We start from the raw sequence: 17,157 nt of genomic DNA on the forward strand, positions 1-17,157 counted from the left end.
CAACACTGAACCTGAAAATAACACAAGCCAAATTCCCTCTGAGCATCAGTGTGTTCAACAAACCAACACAGTGGGGAACACTGTTCTACACCGGAAAAATATTAAGTATCATAAAAAAGTATCATATCAAGTATTCATAAATAAACCATAGGAAGAGACAATGGACTTGATTCTACTGTTTCCTGTACTGGAACCTGTAAACAAAAAGCAAGAAACTCAAATTAGATGAATTTAACAATGTTAAACAGCTGTTCGGGAGCCATTTTGCCCTCTATTTAAAAAGAAACACATAGGCACATAATAAAGGTCAGACAGGTTTTCTTCTGGTAATCAATATTTATTCAAGCTACAATCAATCAAATCACAATACAAGAATAAAAGTTCTGATTGTTTTGAAATAATTAACTACAGCACTCACAAAAGGCTAACATGATCCATTGATATGTTTGATATGTTACATGATTAGAGGCAGTAAGAATAACTCTATAGCACAGACAAATATCAGGTCTGTGTCTCAGCTAAAATCACAACAATGAGCTTTAGCAATGATTCTGTGAGATGTTCAAAGCAGAAAGTAGGAGCTGGATGTCTGATGTTGTTGGTGCTTGAAAGCTTGACATCAGTGCTTTAATGTGTCGGTTTGGTCACTGCAACTTCTGTGTGCTTAAAAATAAAACAGCTGGTGAAAATATTCCAAATATATTTCAGGGACTTGAACTGAAATCTTGATGTCGGTTGGTTGAAGCAGTGTTTGTGCTTTTAGTGTTGCAAACTCAGTGAGTGGTTTTGCTATAAGTATTAATAGTTTTAGAAATTGTGCTATAAGAATCACAGTTAGGGTTTAAGCATTCAGAAAAAACTGTAAACTGACTCTCACTGCATCAATTCAATTCAATTCAATTTTATTTATATAGTGCCAAATCACAACAGCAGTCGCCTCCAGGCGCTTTATATTGTACAGTAGATTGCACAATAATACATACAGAGAAAAACCCAACAATCATATGACCCCCTATGAGCAAGCACTTTGGCGACAGTGGGAAGGAAAAACTCCCTTTTAACAGGAAGAAACCTCCGGCAGAACCAGGCTCAGGGAGGGCGGGGCCATCTGCTGCAACCGGTTGGGGTGAGAGAAGGAAAACAGGATAAAGACATGCTGTGGAAGAGAGACAGAGATTAATAACAGATATGATTCGATGCAGAGAGGTCTATTAACACATAGTGAGTGAACAAGAAACACCCAATGCATCATGGGAATCCCCGGCAGCCTACGTCTATTGCATCATAACTAAGGGAGGAGTCAGGGTCACCTGGTCCAGCCCTAACTATATGCTTTAGCAAAAAGGAAAGTTTGAAGCCTAATCTTGAAAGTAGAGATAGTGTCTGTCTCCTGAATCCAAACTGGAAGCTGGTTCCACAGAAGAGGGGCCTGAAAACTGAAGGCTCTGCCTCCCATTCTACTTTTAAATACTCTAGGAACAACAAGTAGGCCTGCAGAGCGAGAGAGAAGTGCTCTAATAGGGTGATATGGTACTACAAGGTCATTAAGATAAGATGGGGCCTGATTATTTAAGACCTTGTATGTGAGGAGCAGGATTTTGAATTCTGGATTTAACAGGGAGCCAATGAAGGGAAGCCAAAACAGGAGAAATCTGCTCTCTCTTTCTAGTCCCTGTCAGGACTCTTGCTGCAGCATTTTGGATTAACTGAAGGCTTTTCAGGGAGTTTTTAGGACATCCTGATAATAATGAATTACAGTAGTCCAGCCTGGAAGTAATGAATGCATGAACTAGTTTTTCAGCATCACTCTGAGACAGGATATTTCTAACTTTAGAGATGTTGCACAAATGGAAGAAAGTGTAAGGACAAGAAAGGCATTATTGACAAAAAGAAGACACCCCATAATCTTTTATTTACAATAATATATTTCTTTAAAATGTTCTGATTGTTTAAACATGTTATTTTCTTTGATTGTTGTAAAATAATGTGTTCTCCAGTCTCCAATAAGACAGCGCTGGAAGAGTAGTTATTCCTCTGTTACACCACAAGAGGGAGTTTCTCCTGAAATGAGCAGCTCTAGCGGAAGTAAACAAGCCGGCCACTCACTAACGCAGTGGCCTAACATGAGCTGTGTGAGACTGTGGACAAATGTGTAACAATGTACTATATCTGTATATTTGCAGGTAAGCAGATACAAGATAGTAAATAACTTGAGCTGTGTCTAAAGATAAGTCCACAGGGCTGCAGAGAATGTGGGAAAGTTGGTCTTTAATCCCCATTATGTGTGGTTAGTGTATAGTTATTAGTAGATATGTAGATTAGCCATGAAGCTAATGATTAGCAGCTAGAGCTAATTCGCCAGTTCCCGTTGAAACCTCGTGGCATTGTAGATGGATCTATACCTGTATCAGGCTGTAATCACACTGGATGAAGACTGGTGAATCACACGATCTTTGGTTTATGTTTTTTTCCTTTATGTTACTGTAAGGAGTATTATTAGTGTTAAAAGTTTAAAAACAAGCCCGGCCACTCACTAATGCAGTGTGCCTAACATGAGCTGTGTGAGACTGTGGACAAATGTGGAACGATGTGCTATGTCTATATTTTTGCAGAAGATACAGTAAAGGCAAAGTCACAAAGCTATACAGGATTCAATTCCTTTTAATTCGAGTATGCAACAAAAGCAGTCTTACATATTTGTTTAATATGTGCGTTGAAGGACATGTCCTGCTCAAAACTGACTCCAAGGTTCCTCACAGTGTTACTGGAGGCCAAGGTAATGCCATCCAGAGTAAGAATCTGCTTAGATACCATATTTCTAAGATTTTCAGGGTTGAGTACAATAACCTTACAATAATCCTCTAAATTTGTGACACGCCATTTCCTCTCCAGCTTACGAGTTATCTGCTTTAGGCTACGTGTTTGAGAATTATACCACGGAGTCAGGTACTTCTGATTTGAGACCTTAGTTTTCACAGGAGCTACAGTATCCAGAGTCGTACGTAGTGAGGAGGTAAAATTATTAACAAGATAATCGACCTCTGTTGGAGTAGCGTTCAGATAGCTGCTCTGCTCTATGTTGGTACAGGGCATTGAAGATGATAACAGTGGGTGGATTATATTCTTAAACTTAGTTACAGCACTTTCAGAAAGACATCTACTTTGATAAAGTCTACTCTCCACTGCTGTGTAATCAATTATTGTAAATGTAAATGTTATCAGGAAATGATCAGACAGCAGAGGGTTTTCAGGAAACACTGTTAAATGTTCAGTTTCTATGCCATATGTTAAAACAAGATCTAGAGTGTGATTAAAGTGGTGGGTGGGTTCTTTTACATTTTGAGAGAAGCCAATTGAGTCTAATAACAGATTAAATGCCATGTTGAGGCTGTCATTTTTAGCATCTACATGGATGTTAAAATCACCCACAATAATTATTTTATCTGAGCTGAGCACTAAATCAGATAAAAAGTCTGAGAAATCAGAGAGAAACTGTGTGTAAGGCCCAGGTGGACGATAGATGATAACAAGTAAGACTGGTTTCTGAGTTTTACAGCTGGGGTGGACGAGGCTAAGCATCAGGCTTTCAAATGAATTAAAAGTCTGTCTTGGTCTTTGGTTGATTAATAGACTGGTGTGAAAAATTGCTGCCACACCGCCCCCTCGGCCTGTGCTTCGAGGTTTCTGGTAGTTAGAATGACTCGGGGGTGTTGATTCATTTAAACTAACATACTCATCCTGCTGCAACCAGGTTTCTGTAAGGCAGAGTAAATCGATTTGTTGATCAATTATTAAGTCATGTACTAACAGAGACTTGGAGGAGAGAGACCTAATATTTAATAATCCACATTTCACTGTTTTACTCTTTGGTTCAGATGTGGATACTGTATTGTTCTTTCTTTGTGATTTTTTATGTTTAAGTTGTTTATTGCTGGTTTTTAGTTTGTTTTTTGTCTGTTTGGGAGCTGACACAGTCTCTATGGAGATGGGTTTTTGGGGGGGTAGCAGGAGGAGAGAAGCTGCAGAGAGGCGTGTAAGACTGCAACTCTGCTTCCTGGTCCCAACTCTGGATAGTCATATTTTGGGGGGTTTAATAAATTGGTCCATATTTCTAGAAATGAGAGCTGCTCCATCCAAAGTGGGATGGATGCCGTCTCTCCTAACAAGACCAGGTTTCCTCCAGAAGGTTTGCCAATTATCTATGAAGCCCACATCGTTTCTGGGACACCACTCAGACAGCCAGCAATTTAAGGAGAACATGCGGCTAAACATGTCACTCCTGGTCTGATTGGGGAGGGGACCAGAGAAAACTACAGAGTCCCACATTGTTTTGGCAAAGTTACACACCGATTCAATATTGATTTTAGTGACCTCCGATTGGCGTAACCGGGTGTCATTACTGCCGACATGAATTATGATCTTACTGTATTTACGTTTACCCTTAGCCAGCAGTTTTAAATTTCCTTCAATGTCGCCTGCTCTGGCGACTGACTTCAGACTGATGTTAAATGTCCTGCAGGCTCTGAACGCTCAGCCTGACTGTTACCGGCCCGGCCCTTCCGTGGTGACTTACACGAACGTTTGCAGCTCATAAATGTTGGTTGTTTTTGTATTTTTCTCTTATTGCATTGCATGTGCACTTGTGTCTCCCAAGGCTCATATTATTCTGGGTAAATACATTAAATGAATTGTTTTACTTAAGCTACATGCATGACTCCATCATTCCTCCTTCATCGTGCAAAATGAAAAATATGGTTTTATAAATAACTTTGTGTGCACAAACTGGTCCCAGGTCTTCAGTGTAAACGGTGCTTTTCATTGGTGGTAATGTGATGTAAATGTATTCAGCTGCTGAAGGGTTTTCATGGAGAATTAAACCTGAGGACTCCAGAATTAGAGGAACCCCTCTGAACGCTGCGCTGCTGCGTCTTCATTTACATTTCGATCTGCGACCTCTGAATCATCGTAGCAAGGACTGAGCTTTTTCTCTTGTTGCCACACAAACGTTCCCTCTGCTGTCAGCACGGTAACACATTAACTGCGTTCACACTCGCAGCCTCTGCATGTGTTTCCATGCAGTTTAGCAGGGCTGCATGCGTGCATCAGTATCACCGATGTCAGACGGCCAGAGTCTGCCGTCAATGCGCGTTCAGGTGAGACACGACAGGTGAATCAGGACAAGATTAACAAAGATGTCAGCCTGACACGCTCCAAGCTGATTATGAGCTGAAGAAACAGTTAAATGTGTAAAATGTGCTTTTGCATCACTGCTGGAACATTTTCAGTAGCTCAGCTGGTAACGTCTCCAGAAACTGGAGTTTAAAATCCATCTGTGCTTTCAGTGATGAGTCACAGTCTGCTTTAAATCACTTGATAAATCAGGACACACCGTGAGAAGAGTCCAGTTCAGAGTTTTTAGGAATGAAACGTGTATAAGACTCTGAATGGGACCAAAGACACTCCTGGGGACTGGTTCCCTGGTCCGGTGAGAGCTGTGGGAGTACCACGGGGGAACAACATGTCAATTACTGTGAAAATAAATAAAAAACAGATTCTTACAAAAAAACAAAACTAATGAAACAAGCCGTGTAGTCTGTCTGTTTAACTCGTCTTAAACAGGCAGACTTGGCTGGACAGACGAACTCAGAGGACAAAGTAAAGCTGTTAATGGAGAATCTGGCTAAACGAGGAGGAAGATACACAAAGCTTAATCCTTCATCTTAGACCAGTGCGATGATCGGAGCAGTTAAAGGTTCACAGATTTTTAACTTGGCTGTCCGAGGAGTCCAAACGCAGTCAGCTGTTCATATAAACATTGGTACGTGGACTGATTCCCTTTATACAACAGACGCTCTGCTGTCGATGCCAAAGTGCTTTTGAACGTTCACACTCTGATGGCTGCATCGGAGAGCAAACTGGGGTTCAGCGTAGGGCAGTCAGGAATCAAACCCTCAACCTTCCACTTACTAGATCAGCTTCTCTGCCTCCTGACCTACAGCCCCGAAGAATCGAGCCCTAATTCCCCGTTACCCTGGTCACCACGGCAGACACGTCCCACTGAAAGCTGACAGGGCAGACATTCAGGTCGAGGCTATCTAAAGTCCCCAAAGCGGTCGGGGCCCCTGAAGGACGCCCCACGTGGGTGTTGGGTGTGATAAATGCTCACACACCCAGAGGGTCAGCGCTCGTTTGCACGTATGAGCTCTAGAACTGCCACAGTGTAGGATGAGCCATCGCAGGAACCGTGGCTTTAATGAGCCAGTGTCCTTTTCACTGCGTGCACGTAGACCCGCGTGGCTGAACCTCTGAGACAAACATATGGTTCTGGCAGGATCTGCCCCGAGGCCTCGTCTCAGGCGGACACGCCCAGAACACCTCGCCCCGCAGGTGCCTGCAGGCACCCAGGACACCCCAACTGGCTCCTTTCAATGTGGGGACATTAGGGTTTGACCTGAGCAGGGCACAAACATCACAGTGACATCAGGTCGAGTGGACGGCACAGCTGAGCAGCTGATGAGCTTACCATGCCAGCCAATCAATAACAGTGGGGCGTGGCTTTCTTTAGTGGGCGGGTCATAACCTCCAATAAGACATAAGTGTTACGCCTTCAGACTGACGTGAAGGTGTGGATTCAGGTGCAGTAGACAGTGAGTGGAGACTTTTCCACACTGAGTGAATCAACAACAGGAAGTGAAAGTTTCAAAGGTGATCATTTAGCCGAGTGTGCGAGGTTTCTGCACTGCTGTGTGTGTTTGTTAGCAGTAATGATGGTACGCCTGAAGCCCTCCTGAATCAAAATCCTTCCTCGTTCCTTTTCCTTTGTGACGTTCTCTAAAACTGATGTGTTTGCAGATAAAAGTAAAAACTGCCGTCAGCTGCAGCCGTGTTGCATAACAGCAGGTCCCGTAAACCGACGCGTGCTTCCATCCATTTATGTCCATTTATTATGGATGATAAGTTTTCAGCTCCTCTCTATCAGGCAGGCAGAGAGCGGGTACACCCTGTAACCCTCCTCCTGCTGTCCCTCTATGTCTCTCTACCCTCTCTCTCTCTCTCTGCTGGCTCTGTGCTGTGAAGTGGGAGAGGAAGACGAGAGAGCGGCGTTACCGACAGGAGGAGGAAAAAGGAGAGGGAGGAGAGGGAGCGTCTGACAGAGAGGAGAGTATTTATAGGAGGAGAGATGAGGAGTTAGAGCGACAGCAAAGGGAGAGAGGGAGGGAGAGGTACAAAGAGGGAGAGAGAGAGAGGGAGGAAAACCCAGACACAATAAGAAGAAAAGAGAGACAAAGAGGAGGAGGGCGAGCGAGGCACCATGCTGAGGAGGAAGAGGAGCGTGTCGTTCGGAGGCTTCGGATGGTAAGAGTGCTCGCCCTTTGATGAACGGCTGAATGATGTCAGCAGCTCTGTCCGGCACACTTTCTCTGGGTTTTTGAGTTCATCTCCAGCTCGAGCTGCACTGAATGACATCACGGTGACATCATCAGCTCTGGAGTCAAATTGTTAAATTCACGCGGTGGGATTGTGGATGTTGTTTAGATCAGGCGAGGGAAGCTGAACGTTAACAAAGCCGAAGTTAAAATGGGACGTTTTTTGAATGGGCTTTGGTGGAAAAGTTGTCGGGGCTCTGCGAGTTCCTTCTTTGTGAGCGTCAGACGCTTTTCTGTGTCGTCTGTGTTTCCAGTCGACCGACGGTGAACAAAACGCCGCTCGAGTTAATCAGCAACTTTCTGCGTTCGGACGAATCCGAAGGAGAGTTTAAAGCTCTGCAGGCGTCTCGTTTTCTGTCTTCTCATCAGCTTCATTTGTTCTGTGGCACCAAAGAGGACAGCGTGCTCACACCCAGCACAGCAAACAGATGATACATAAAGTCCACACAGTGCATGAAGATGCAACAAAGACCTAAAGCAACATTTTCCTTCTTTAATGAGAAAATCTGATGTTTGATGTCCCAGCTGCTTCTTTCTTCCTGTTGTTGGTGGTTTTGAAGTTAAACTCGCAGCTGACGGCACGTTCCACGTCTTTGACCTCTGCGTGCGATCATCACCTGAAACAAAAAGCTTGATGAGGTCACTCTGACTAAATCAGTCTTTATAGGATCCAGTTTAAAACACTGATCATTTCTTTCACTGAGCCCCAAATATTCACGTCACCATCAGAGATCCAGAAGTGAGAGCACGCATGCCTCGTCCTGCCCCTCTGTAGGCTTCCTGGAATCAGCCAATCAGAACAGCTTGTTTCAGAGTGGATAAACTGATGGGCTACAACACTAGATCATACAAAGCTCCTCTAAGTCCAAAAATAACAATAAAAGCTTTTAAAAGCTGCTCATTTATTTTCTATTTCACAGTTTATACACAAATATATTTGCGACACCACGTTAGTTATTTTAGATTTAAAGAAACAATCATTGGAAATGTAAAAGTGTCACACGGCGCATTAAAGTCAATGACACAGATGTGGGTCAGACCTTAAATCACATCCTGGGACCAGAGAAGAGCGTAACCTTGGTTACGACAAATGTGACCCCAAACACATGAAATATAAATATTATTAATAAACGCAAAAACAACAAAATATGTATGCAATATTTAAATGTTAATGATTAATTAGATCAGAAGTTTATTATGTATTTTAGTAAAAAGTTTATTATTTACTCAGATTATTTGTGTAATATTTTTTATAAATTAACTATTTTAGAAATGTTTTCTTTATTTATATCTAATGTTTATAAATGTTAAAAATATTAAATGCATGTAATAAATTACTGAAAAAAGTCACAAATGTTGGCAAATATATTTTTTAAATTATTAGACAACAATAATATAAAAATTCAACTATTAATCAGTGTTATTATTAATAGAAATGTATTAAAAATATTATTAATTTATTAAATCAGAAGTTCTCAAATATCAAATATGTTTTTTATCCAAAGTGAAAATTTAATATTATTATTATTGGTTAATTGTCAGCATTAAATACATCATGGAAACCTTTAGTAACAAACATTAATTAACATTTACATAAGAACTGATGTTTCGTTAGTCACTGCTGGTCCTCCGTACAGCTGCCTGTGTTTGACACTGAAATGTGAAATATTTACAGGAGAGAATCTTTAGTGTCTGTGCGGTTAATGAATGCTGCAGGTCAGAGGAGGAGGAGGAGGAGGAGTGAAGGTCAGAGGGCAAACCAGCAGCAGCTCTACGTCCTCGCCTCAGTGAACCTCAGCCTGAGTCTGTGACCAGAATTCACAGCGAGTGGAAACTTTGACACAAGCTCTTCAATCATTCACCTCCTCCCCTCATTTCTTTTACCCCTCTGTGTTTCATCCTTCCTTCTCCTCAGACCTCGGTCTCTCTCCTCCTCCTTTTTTGTTGCTGTTTCCTTCTGTGTCTCCTTGTTTCCTTCTATACATCACCTAACCTCTTATTTCCTTCCTTATTCGTGTCATTTCCTTCTTTACTTTTATACATTCTTGTTTTGTTTTTCTACTTTCCTTCTCTTTGTTCTTGTTTCCTTGTTTCCTTGCTCTGATTCTGTTTTCATTTTATTTTCTTTATTTCCTTTCGTACCTCCTTCTGTCCTTAAATACTTTTTGTCCTTATTTCCTTTTATGTTTCCTTCTTTCACTCCTTGCATACTTCTTCCCTTTCATACTCTCGTTGTGCACTTCTGCGCTTCCTTTCCTTCTTCCTTCCTTCCCTGGAGTCTTCTTGCTTCATTGCCTTGTCTCCTACCCCTTCCTTCCAGCTCTGATTAGTTGCTTCCTTCTATGTTTCCTTCCTGTCCTTTCCTTGTGTTTGTCCTTGTTTTCTTTAAGACCTTGTTCTAGTTTCATTCATGTGTCCTTCTTTCCTTTTAAGCATCCTTCCCTATATGTTTTCTTTACTTCATTAAATATCTTTCTGGGATTATTTTTATTTCCTTTCATACTTCCTTATGTCCTTAAAGACATTCCTGTGTCCTCATTTCCTTCATATTGCTTCCATATTCCCTTCCCTTCCACACTTTCCTGATTCTGTTGTTATTTCCTCCTATGCTCCCTTGGGTCCTTTCAGACATGTGTCCTTTTTTCCTTCTTTCCCACCTTCTTTCATTGCTTCCTTGTTTCCTTCGGTTATACCTTTCCTAGTTTTTTATATTTTAATTCCTTCAACACTTTCTCCTCATTTTGTTCTATACCTCCTTCCCTTTGTCCTTTCCTTGTGTTTGTCCTTATATCCTTCCAAACCTCCTTCTTTTCCTTGCTGTGTCCTTCTATACTTCCTTTCCTTCTGTAGCTTTAGTTCCTTCTATCCCTCCTTCATGTATGTCACATTCCTTTCATTCATGCATCCTTTCTGCTTCCTTCTTTCCTTGTTTAGTCCTTTGTTTACCTCCTCCTTTCCATCTTTCCTTGTGGTTTCCTTCCATGCCTCCTCCTTTATGCACTCTTGATTCCTCCATTTCTTGTTTCTTCGTCCTTTTATAGCTCATGGTTTCCTTACATAAGAAGAAAAGCTCCTGTCCTTCCTCACCTACTCCTCCTCCTTTCCTTCCTCTCTCCCTCATCATAATAAAATAACAGATGGTACGCCCTCACAGATTACCTCATGCCTCCTCGTCGTTCCTCTGTCCTCCAGCGTTTAGACCGAGCCGACTAATAGAGTTGCAGTATTAAATAATGCAGGAGCGGCCTCGGGGCGGCTGCAGGAGCGTTTACATCAAACCCCGGGGCGCTCCGCCCGTCCTGCTCCACCTTCGTTTGTAATTATTTTATTTTCAAGGAACTCTAAACGTGCTGATTTTAAAGTGCGAAACTCAGTAAAGAGAGAAATCTGCTGAATCATGTTTGTTCACTGAAGCAGGAAATCAGCTGTTTGTGTAACAAGCTTTCATGTTAGTGGGAGTGGACGGGGGCTGAGCCTCTGCTGGAGCCTCTGCTGGTCGCTGGAGGAAGTGCAGGTTTGAACGACGTCAGCTTTGTTTCCAGGTTAGGTTGGAGGGACACACACACAGACACACACAAACACACAAAGATGGCCGACAGTAGAGAATGCAGGCACGCCACTTTATTTTAAAGCACAGGAAACAGTTTGAGCTGTGTGTGTTTGTTTGTGTGTGTGTGTGTGTGAGTGTGTGTGTCTGTGTGTATGTCTCTGTGTGTCTGTCTGTCTGTGTGTGTGTGTGTGTGTGTGTGTGTGTGTCTGTGTGTGTTTGTTTGTGTGTGTGTGTGTGTGTGTGTGTGTGTGTGTGTGTCTGTGTGTGTTTGTTTGTGTGTGTGTGTGTGTGTGTGTGAGTGTGTGTGTCTGTGTGTGTGTGTGTGTGTCTCTGTGTGTCTGTCTGTCTGTGTGTGTGTGTGTCTGTGTGTGTTTGTGAGTGTGTGTGTCTGTCTGTCTGTGTGTGTGTGTGTGTGTTTGTGAGTGTGTGTGTCTGTGTGTGTTTGTGAGTGTGTGTGTCTGTCTGTCTGTGTGTGTGTGTGTGTGTTTGTGAGTGTGTGTGTCTGTGTGTGTTTGTGAGTGTGTGTGTCTGTCTGTCTGTGTGTGTGTGTGTGTTTGTGAGTGTGTGTGTCTGTGTGTTTGTGTGTCTGTGTGTGTTTGTTTGTGTGTGTGTGTGTGTGAGTGTGTGTGTGAGTGTGTTTGTTTTGTGTGTGTGTGTGTGTGTGTCTGTCTCTGTGTGTGTGTGTGTCTCTGTGTCTGTGTGTGTCTGTGTGTGTCTGTGTGTGTGTGTGTGTGTGTGTGTGTGTCTGTGTCTGTGTGTGTGTGTCTGTGTGTGTCTGTGTGTGTGTGTGTGTCTCTGTGTCTGTGTGTGTGTGTGTGTGTCTGTGTCTGTGTGTGTGTGTGTGTGTGTGTGTGTGTGTGTGGGAGTGGAGTTTTCATACTCAGGCTTTTAAAGTTCTGCTCGAACACTTGCTCTCCTCTCCTTTCCTTTCCTTCTCTCCTCTCCTTCTCTCCTCTCCTCCGCCCTCTGTCCCCTCTGTCTCCTGGTTTTCGGGCTGTGTCCCGTCACAGTTGCTAACATCTGTGCTGTTCTCTGTGTCTGTGTGCGAGCGCTGTGGTGTGTGTGACTGACGTACCTGCGTTACAGCATGCATGAGACAGCGACGATGCTCCCGTGCAGCTTAACTGTAGTAAAAGAGCAAATTTGAACCTAAACCTAAATGTTCCCGCGGCGCTTCGTCACAGTACAAAGTGGAAACAGGTCCGCTGTCATGTCTCTGCAGCCTCTGGATGCTTCAGCGCTCTTGTGTTTTTATCCATCAGTATTTCCAAGGACACCATGTGAGTGAGCTGTGATTGTAACAGGGCGGCCCTTAGTGGCTGGACTCACAGTGGGATGAACCGAGGCAAGTGTAGTGGAACACAAAGTCTTTATTTCCCATACAGCTCTCCTTACAAACAGTTCACTCGTCGAGCTTCTTCACAGCACAGTCGACCCTCTGTAATGGCAACCGGCAGCCTTAAATATGTTCAGCTGTCACAGGCTCAACCATTATTCCACTCTCAGGTCAGTTCTTAAATCCCAACCTTCCACCACAGTATACTATATATCAATTTGAGTAAATAAATACATAAATACATTTTACATTTTCATATTAATAAATATTCACCCTTTAATTTTACACCAAACACAGTGTTATAAAAACCCAAAAACCCACGCACAAAAAGATTCCCCACAGTCTCCTCGTGGTCTCTCCCGGAACCTTTAACTGGTGTCTGGGCCCCCGGGAAACATTTGCCCAAACACCTGAAAGAGGACACAGGCAAGAAAAGTGAGTCATCATATCTTACAAACACTTATTTGCACCACTTGTATTCCTAGATTTCCCACAGACACATTTGCATCTCAACCACCACATTCCTTGATGAGGAGCAGCTGTGCAGGATCTGAAACAAGGCTACCAACTGGTTTTTAAAAATTCCCCAAAAATATTCAATAAATAATTAAACTGCAGATCTATGCTTAAAGTGTAATGCTAAATAAAGTGCTTGATAAGGTGCTTTTAATAAAGTGAAAGGTGTGCTCTAAAGTGCTACACAGATAATATGAATGTAGTAAGGGAGTCCTCTTCCTTACAGTGATGCAGGTACTGATGAACAGTGGTTATTTCACACCCTGGGTGGTTTGGACTCCACCCTCCAGTCAGACCTGTGTGTGGCGCTCAGGAGACCGAGCCTGGTGAAGGGGGGCTCAGCCGCTGGATGGCCCTGCAGTGGGGCAAAGAGAGAGGCTGAGGAGCTCAGGCATTCAGGTCGGGCTTATAGAAACACAGTCAGTGACAGGGAGACGTTAAACGTTCTGTCCCTGTACGTCACTTCTGTGCCTCACTCACCCACTTTCTACACATCAGAGCACCTCTGAGTGTAAATATTCAAATACGTTAGATAAATAAATGTGTTTCCTGTTCTCTGTGGTCTCTGTGGGGTGCAGAGCTCTGCTGCCCACACAGCTGCTCCTCTGAGACTGAAGGAATCCCAGATTATCTGAGACGGACTCTGAGCAGTCATCCAGTCGTTCGTCGTCTGCTGGTTTGTGCTGTTTTATGGCGCTTCAGCCGTCATTACAGAAACAAGTGTGACTCTGTAGCGCCGCAGCACCTTAAAAATACAGGTTTTATTGCGGTGAACCTCTGAGCTCAGGTTACTGAGGTTAATAGAGAATGCAGATATAAATCTCGTCCTCCACCTCAGCGTCCGAACATTCCTGCTGCTATCAGAGCGCGCTCAGTGCACCACATGTTAACGGCGTGTCCTCTCTGTCTCCCTCCCTCTGCAGGATTGATAAGTCTACAGTCGGCGCTCTGAGAGCTCGGTGAGTAACAGCCCTGAATCACACGAAGACCTCGCTCAAGTCGTTTCACTGCCAGAAATAAAATAAGAGCAGCAGCAGCTTCAGCTCCCTCAGCCTGAGCTTCAAACATCGTTCTGATGTGTTTGTTTGATTTAGCAGGTTGTCCATTAAACCCAGCATCCACTCAGTTTCTTCACGCTGCAGCAGCCACATGTTGGGCTGACAGCCAGCATCACAGACTCATAAATATTTAGTAACCAGTCGCCCCCGCCCAGGAACCGGCTCTGGTCTGGCTGCTCAGCAAAAAGCAGTGAAACCCCTCAGTGGTGCCCAGAGTCAGCGTCAGGCCATAAACCAAAGCTGTCAGTGAAACCAGCTGTGCTCCTTTAAATTTAGTCCATCGTGTTTGCTCGTCCACCCCGTCCAAATGAAGCCCAGCTGACCTGCACCCATCCCTCCTGGGCCTGCAGGAGGGATGGGTGCAGGTCAGGATGCATGATGATGGATTAATGGATCTGGTGACTATGTTGAAGCTTCTGCTGGTTCTGCTGTGGTTGTTTCTGCTCATACTGAGATGCTTTCTTCGAGCACAGAGCTGCTCACAACTGTCTGGAATAATAACTCTCAGCTGCTTCTCTTTGCTTTGCATGCAAAACAATCATTTTTCATTTTTGTGTATTTTTGTTTCACCTGTTCGCCCGCTGCGGTTTAATTAGACTGACAAACTGCGGCACACAGATCTGCGGCGGTGTGATGCAGATCCACACGAGCTGTTGTTACAGACACGAGCAGACTCCAGGTGAGATTCAGGCGACTGCTGTCGCCCACGGAGAGGATCGAGCACACGAACTGGAGGCCAGCGAGACGCTAACAGACGCTGATTATGGATTTAATGAGGTCAAAACATTTCTAACTGCTGTTTTTGTGCAGACAAATATTTCCAGCATGAAAAGGAGGAGACGCTCAGCTCATGCAGGATTTACAGGAAGAGATCGATATGAGCTGGTTTCAAAGGTGAAGCAGATTACTGTGAACAAAAGAAGCAATCACACTGTTATTAATGAGCCAAATATGTGAGAACTGTGGAAATGCTGATAAGGACGCTGCGTTTATGCTGCTCTGCTGATTTCTCTCATTAGTTTGATCTGTTTTTGAACATTTAGCAGGAACAAGGATGAAAAAGTGAAATCCTTGTGCTGATGTGCTGGAGCCTCCACATCTGTGTCTGCTTAAACACCTGGAAGTCAGGCTGCCTGCTGCTTTGCTCCGAAGCTTGTCAAGCAAAACTTTGACGTGGAAGCTTTAAAGAGACGTTTGTTTGTGTGCGTTCACACAGGAGTTGCTGCCATACGGTGACGAATCGGCCACGAGGAGAGTTACAGACGTTATGATGTCACAGTGACGCTGACCTTTGACCCTTTGGATTTAGACTGTCATCACGATGTCATCGCTTCCTGTGAGGTCTTTGTGACATTTTGTCATAACTAATGTTTGAAATGCCAAAAACCTGCTCAGTGAGGTCACGATGACCTTTGACCTTTAGTCTCCAAAAAGTTATCAGTTCTTACTCCGGCCCGCGGGGGGCGTCTGACATGAGAGCGCAGTGGACCAGCTGAGGACATGAAGGCTAACGCGGCGGCACAGCAAGGCCGGCGAACACAATAACAGACCGACTGTTTCCTCTGTGGTTACTGGGACGTCCGCTGGTTTAGCGCCGACGTTCACATCAGGAGAAAAACACGGAGCACGTTGGCAGCTCTTTGCCTTCCTGTGAACCTAAAGACTGATCTGACTTCAGCTGGAAGATGAAGATGCTCTCTGTGGTGGAGCGGAAGGATTAGTGACGGGAGCTTCAGTCGCTCTCTGCTCCTGAATGAGCCTGAAACCTGGGAGAGAGGGCAGGTCACAGGTTTGATCCCAGGTATCAGTCTGCAGCACGGCCACACAGCTAGTCAGAGAGGATCATGGGACGTGTTTCACAGGTGACGCTCGACGTTACGGCCGACAGTGAGTGAATTATAGAGCAGCCATAAAAGCACACGGTGCAATCAGGCCTCCATAAACGGGATCGTTACCATCGGGCGGTGTGCGCGTGACTCATGCATGAGCCTCAGTCGCACCAAGTCTGCACGCTCACTTCACGTGCTCGGCTCGTTTTGGCTGCTTCACTTTGCACATCCTACACCTAAAGAACGAGAAATATGCGGACAGCCGTCGTAACGCACGTCTTTAATAATCTAATGACACGTGAGTCCTTCGTCAGAGGTCTTCCTCCCGTGTGTCCTCTTGACGAGTGCACACATGTGGCCCGTTGTGCGTCTGTGGGGAAGGTGACCGCGTGTCCGACAGCTGTTTTCCCTCCAGCAGGTTCGCACTTTAACGTCCACACGTGCTGCGCGTCTGCGGTGCTGCTCGTCACCCTCAACTCGCCGTTCCGACTGCGAGTGTTCGGACGCCTGCACATGCTTTGTAGAGCCAGCTGTGTGTGAGACGCCGTCCGCTTTGTCTCCGCTCGTGATGCCGTGCTGCCTTCAGGCTGTTCCTGAAGCTCATTGGTTGGTTGGGTGGTGTGGATCGTCTTCCTGCAGAGGTGCGGTGTCTGTGTGTGAACTCTGAGCTGCTTCATCACCTCCGCCTCCTTCTTGGCCTGTTAGTACAGTAACCTCACAGCAGCCACGTTATTGGTCACATGATGTCATTAAAAAGTAGCGTAGTGTGAAATTATCTCTGAGCTGTCAACATGTTTATCTCTGCTGGACGCCAGAGGAACTGCAGCGTGTGGCTGCGCCTTTACTGGGTGCAGGTAATCAGGACGCGCTGTGATGGAACTTGAGGGAAAACTACTCCAGGATGATGCAGGAGTGAGTGTGACAGGAAGCTGACGGTAGTGATGGCGAGCTCCGTCTCCCACAGAGGTGTTTGTAACGCTCACCTGCAGAGAGACGCTTTAAGGTCATCAGGATTTCACGTCAGGCTGAACATGCGGCAGCTCAGAGCCTGACGAGGGGACAGATGTGCAAACATTCACGGTCCGGACTCAGACTCCACCACATCCAGTTAGAGCATCCTCCCCTCCCCTCCCCGCCATCCTCCATCTGCTACTCGCTCTCTCGCTCGCTCTCTCTGAGCGATTAAGGCGCTATAAGCCTAATGGACCCTGACGTTACAGGAGAGAGAGAGAGAGGGGGAGAGAGAGAGGGAGAGGGGAGAGAGAGGGAGGAAGGCTGCTGGTGTGTGAGAGCTGAGATGCTCAGTAACCGTCGGCAACGCAACAATGCCGCACGACCACTGGTGAGTCTGGCATTCCCTCCATCTGCACGTGTGCATGCGTGTCTGTGTGCGTGTGTGTGTGTGTCTGTGTGTGTGTGTCTGTGTGCGTGTGTGTGTGTG

The 17,157-nt window shown here is 44.8% G+C and overlaps 1 protein-coding gene across 10 annotated transcripts in view; it reads left to right on the forward strand.

The window, feature by feature from the left end:
* The first annotated feature begins 7,201 nt into the window (after positions 1-7,201).
* The window catches only part of LOC100702207 (rap1 GTPase-activating protein 2), a 38,711-nt gene continuing 28,755 nt past the window's right edge, over positions 7,202-17,157 (forward strand). For 4 of the 10 annotated variants that reach the window (XM_013275935.3, XM_013275937.3, XM_013275936.3 and 1 more), the window contains exons 1-2: positions 7,202-7,356; positions 13,753-13,788. In XM_013275935.3, coding sequence (XP_013131389.1) covers positions 7,313-7,356; positions 13,753-13,788 — 80 coding nt within the window. In that variant the 5' untranslated portion in view covers positions 7,202-7,312. Of the gene's footprint in view, positions 7,357-13,752; positions 13,789-14,287; positions 17,059-17,157 lie in introns of those variants that run through there. The other 6 variants (XM_013275938.3, XM_019363699.2, XM_013275939.3 and 3 more) reach the window with 4 other exon arrangements.

The sequence above is a fragment of the Oreochromis niloticus genome, linkage group LG10 (assembly GCF_001858045.2).
Source record: "Oreochromis niloticus isolate F11D_XX linkage group LG10, O_niloticus_UMD_NMBU, whole genome shotgun sequence".
NCBI lineage: Eukaryota > Metazoa > Chordata > Actinopteri > Cichliformes > Cichlidae > Oreochromis > Oreochromis niloticus.